General features: G+C 61.5%; 1 protein-coding gene across 4 annotated transcripts in view; it reads right to left on the bottom strand.

The window, feature by feature from the left end:
• Nucleotides 1–3,711, bottom strand: part of CEMIP (cell migration inducing hyaluronidase 1) — a 118,688-nt gene that overhangs the window by 24,234 nt on the left and 90,743 nt on the right. For all 4 annotated transcript variants that reach the window (XR_005651848.1, XM_039858266.1, XM_039858268.1 and 1 more), the window contains exons 14-16: nt 1,974–2,179; nt 1,281–1,350; nt 363–491 (exon numbers count right to left, since the gene is read on the bottom strand). Coding sequence is in view for 3 of the 4 variants with exons in the window: in XM_039858266.1 (XP_039714200.1) it covers nt 363–491; nt 1,281–1,350; nt 1,974–2,179 (405 nt within the window). In the remaining variant the exon portion in view is untranslated. The remainder of the gene's footprint in view (nt 1–362; nt 492–1,280; nt 1,351–1,973; nt 2,180–3,711) is intronic.

Consider the following 3,711-nt stretch of genomic DNA (forward strand, 5'->3'; position numbering starts at 1 on the left):
GGGGCCCGCCGCAGCCCCAGAAACGCCCCTCCTCGCCTCTGCTCCCTGCCCCCCGAAACTCTCTTCTTCCTTAGCTTCTGGGACGTGACGCCGCCCGCCCTGCCCGGCTGTCCTCCCGGGCCGCCCCCAGTGTAAGCGCACGTCTATTCGGAGAACGCCTCTCTTCTTTTTGGTCTACTCCCTGGCCGAGCCTGTCGTTTTCGCATTTGACCTTGAATGTGTCTGTCCCCCTCTGGGGCGCCAGTGTCCTCGTCGGCACCCGCCCAGACACCAGCCGCGTCTCTGCTCTCAGCCTCGCCCCCAGTCCCATTCCCGCGAGTCGGCCTCAGTGCTGTCCCAGCTGGGGGTCCAGACAGACTTACCCGGTAGTTGGAATGCGCTCGGTTGTTGTGGAATTTCCCCAGGGGGATGTGCTCCGAGTAACCCGGGGAGTACATCCCCACCGACGGGCCCGTCGGCACGTGGTGGAAAATGAACCAAAACCCGGTTTCCTGTTGGGGCACAAGGGGAAGCCACAGGCCTGAGCACCAGCCAGCCTCTCGTCGGGTGTCCGGACGGCCCCGACCGGGATGGGGGTCCAGCGGTCTCCCCGCCACGGGCCCCCAACACCCAGCCTCCGACACGCCTCCCAAAACAGAGGGAAGTTTGAGGCAAACGCAGTTTGTGGGGTCCACCCTGACTGTTAAAACCCCTCACTGGGTCCATCTCTGTCAGGGACGGGCTCTGTGCAGCTGGATTTCAGCGTCCTATCCCGACACGTAACGGGAGAGCTTCGTGAGCGTCCTCCGCACCTCTCTGGTTCTGCAGAGACGGCACAGCACCTGACCTGCACAGGGTCCCACGGGGCGAGCAGCAGGGGCCTGGGGGACGGCAAGGCCACGGAGACAGGGCGCCGCGTCCCCACCCTGCGCATGCCCGTGGGTGTGCTCACACATCAGATGGTCGGCCACCGTGCCCGCCTCATCGGGCTGACGCAGGGACTACATTATTTCAGCTTGAACGTGTACGTGCCAGACGCCGTTCTAAGTGACAGTCATTGCGATCTAATGATGAGTTAGACGCATAAACCGCTCCGTTCTCGTTAGCTATGACCGCCAGTGAGATGAGGTGGCAGCCGTCACTGAAAACCAATCCATCTGACTCCCAATCTGGCTTTTTCCCTCCTCATCCTAAGCCTGGCCTGGGGCTCACAGCACACGCATTTCAGGGCTGGCCCCGGCCACCCCCGATCCCTGGCTCTCACCCCGACTTTCCCCCAAAGAGGAGGTGTTTCTGCTCACCTCGGACCCCGCGGCGGCACAGTCGACGAGGTTGTTGTTGGGGTTGGCCATCCAAAAGGTGGACACAGCACTGTAGGGGAGATTAAAAGGCGTCACACAGAGGGCCCCTGGCTCCGTGCTGCAGCACGGGGCCAAACCAGGCACCCCGATATCACGCCGAAGGGCCTCGTATCCGAGACTGAGACACCCCGACCTGCTAGCTGAAACCCAGCTTTCCCTGCAGCGTATGGAGGGGTCAGGGCTGGGAGGGGGCATGGCTCCTCGACGTGGAAGCAGTTTGTGGCTGAAGTCTGAGACTGGCTCGGAAGAACCCAGGACAGTGGCCGTTCCTACGGGGCAGGCCCTGACACACACGGTGGAGCACATTGCCCATCTCTCTCGTCTAGACACCGACCGGCGTGGCTGTGCTTACGTGTGCACGCCGGGAGCAAGGTGGCAGTCCGCCCCCTCCCAGAGCACGTGTGACATCAGGAAAAGCTGAGGAGAACCGGGGTTCCCTCGGACAAGACGGTGCACACGGGGCCACTGAGAACTCAGGGAGGAGGGAGAGCAGCCCCGTATGGGGAGCTGGGGGCAGCAGGCGGCTCAGCAGCCGTGGGGCGTGGGGGTCAGACCCGGCCGGGGTCAGGTGTGCACACACCCACCGAGGCCTTGCGGCGCAGGCCGGAGCGGGCGCGGACGGCGGGCGCTTACTTGCAGTCCTGCCTGGGCTTGGGGATGTACCCCGGGTACGCATCTTCTGTGATCGTCCTGCACATCTTGCTGTCACGGTCAGAGGGCAGGAGGGTCCCAGACTTGACAAGGAGGCCAAGACAGTGGTCAAAGGTGTTGCGTTCCTCTGGCCCATCCTCCGTGAAGAAGCAGTGGCCCAAAGAGTTATAGCCCACGACGTCCTTGATCTGTAGGGGTCAAGACAGGGGGACGTTCGCCCAGTGTCGTTATTCATGTGCTCATTCATTCGGTCAACAAACGTTAAACAGCATCAGCTGTACGGCAGGCCCTGTGAAAAGTGCTGGGGGTTTGGACCTGACACAGGTGTCGGGCCTGGGGAGGGCAGTGACTTTCATGTCTCTTCCTGCTGGAGATGTCAGGGCTGAGGCTCTGTGGTGTGGGAAAGCGACACAAGGGCTCAGTAGGGGACTGTGGACTAAGTCACGTGAGCCTACTCTGGTGAGGACACAGTGAGGTCACTGCTTCCTGGACTTGATGTGGCCTCACACTGACCCCGCTGGGAAGGTGGTGGGGAGAGCCCCGGCTGGGCCGGTGGGCTTTGCAGCGAGACTGTGGCCATGTCCCTCGTCACGCCCTCACCCACGAAGCCAAGCCAGCTTCGTGGCCCACAGTGCGCACGGAGCCACACTTGCAACGCCTGGGCCAGGAACCAGAAAAGGCTGCACGTTCTGGCTCTTTGGCCTCCTTCCTGGAACCAGAGCATCAGTGGGTGGGGGACGCAGCGAGGCCGCTGAAGGCACCAAGAGCGGCGGCCCGGTCTTAGCCACGCGTCCAGCCTCGTGGGGATGTGAGCAAGTCTCCCGGCCACCCTGCAATTCACTTCCCCACTGGAAAAGGACGGGCTCAGACTCCATGATCTCTGAGGCCCCTGCTGGGTTTGACCTCCCCTGACCTTGGTTAAACTCATTGATCTCAGAACTGAAAGGGCCTCTGAGGGCCTCCAGCCTGAGCCCTACGCCCCCAGCCAGGGCTCGAGCATCCCTGACAAATGGCATCCATCTGCCTGAACACCCAGAGTGAGACACTCACTACCTCATGGGGTGGCCTAGCCACGTAGGGACAGGAAGATGGCAAGAAGCACTTCACTTATCTTGACTGACACCTCCTGTCCTCGTCCCCACCCCTGGGTCCTGACTGCCCGAGGACATCACCCAACAAGGTTTGTGCCTGCTCCCTACGACACGTGTCCACCCCACACCTAGTGCGTCCCTACCACGGTGCCAGGCCATGGCACATCTTCGCACCATCGCATGACTACTTCCCTTCGGCCGGCTAACCTTTCCGGGCGCCATCCTACACGGGCAGGAGGCTGAGCAGCGCCCGGCCCTGCCACGAGCAGCCTGCAGAACCCCAGCTGTGACGACCGAAAGGCTCTAGGCACTCGCTGCCAAATATTCCCTGGGAAAGGGGTGACAAGACTGTCCCTGATCGGGAAGCACTCACCAAGGGTAAACGCCCCAACTGCTTCCACTCTTTGACGTGACAAAGCCTGCCTGCTCCCCGACCGCCAGGCAGCCATGCCCTGGAAGTGCCCACAACCAGGACCCTTCACATCCCAGCACGGGGCTGGGCTCATCTACCCCGTTAATCTTGCTTAATCTTACACGATCCGATAACAATGTTTTTTAGAGATGAAAAAAATGAGACTCAGAAGTTAAGTGATTTGCTCAAGGTGACAATCCATGAGTGTGAGCCAAGA

This window comes from Pteropus medius, unplaced genomic scaffold (genome assembly GCF_902729225.1).
Source record: "Pteropus medius unplaced genomic scaffold, Ma_sr-lr_union100, whole genome shotgun sequence".
In the NCBI taxonomy this organism is placed as follows: domain Eukaryota; kingdom Metazoa; phylum Chordata; class Mammalia; order Chiroptera; family Pteropodidae; genus Pteropus; species Pteropus medius.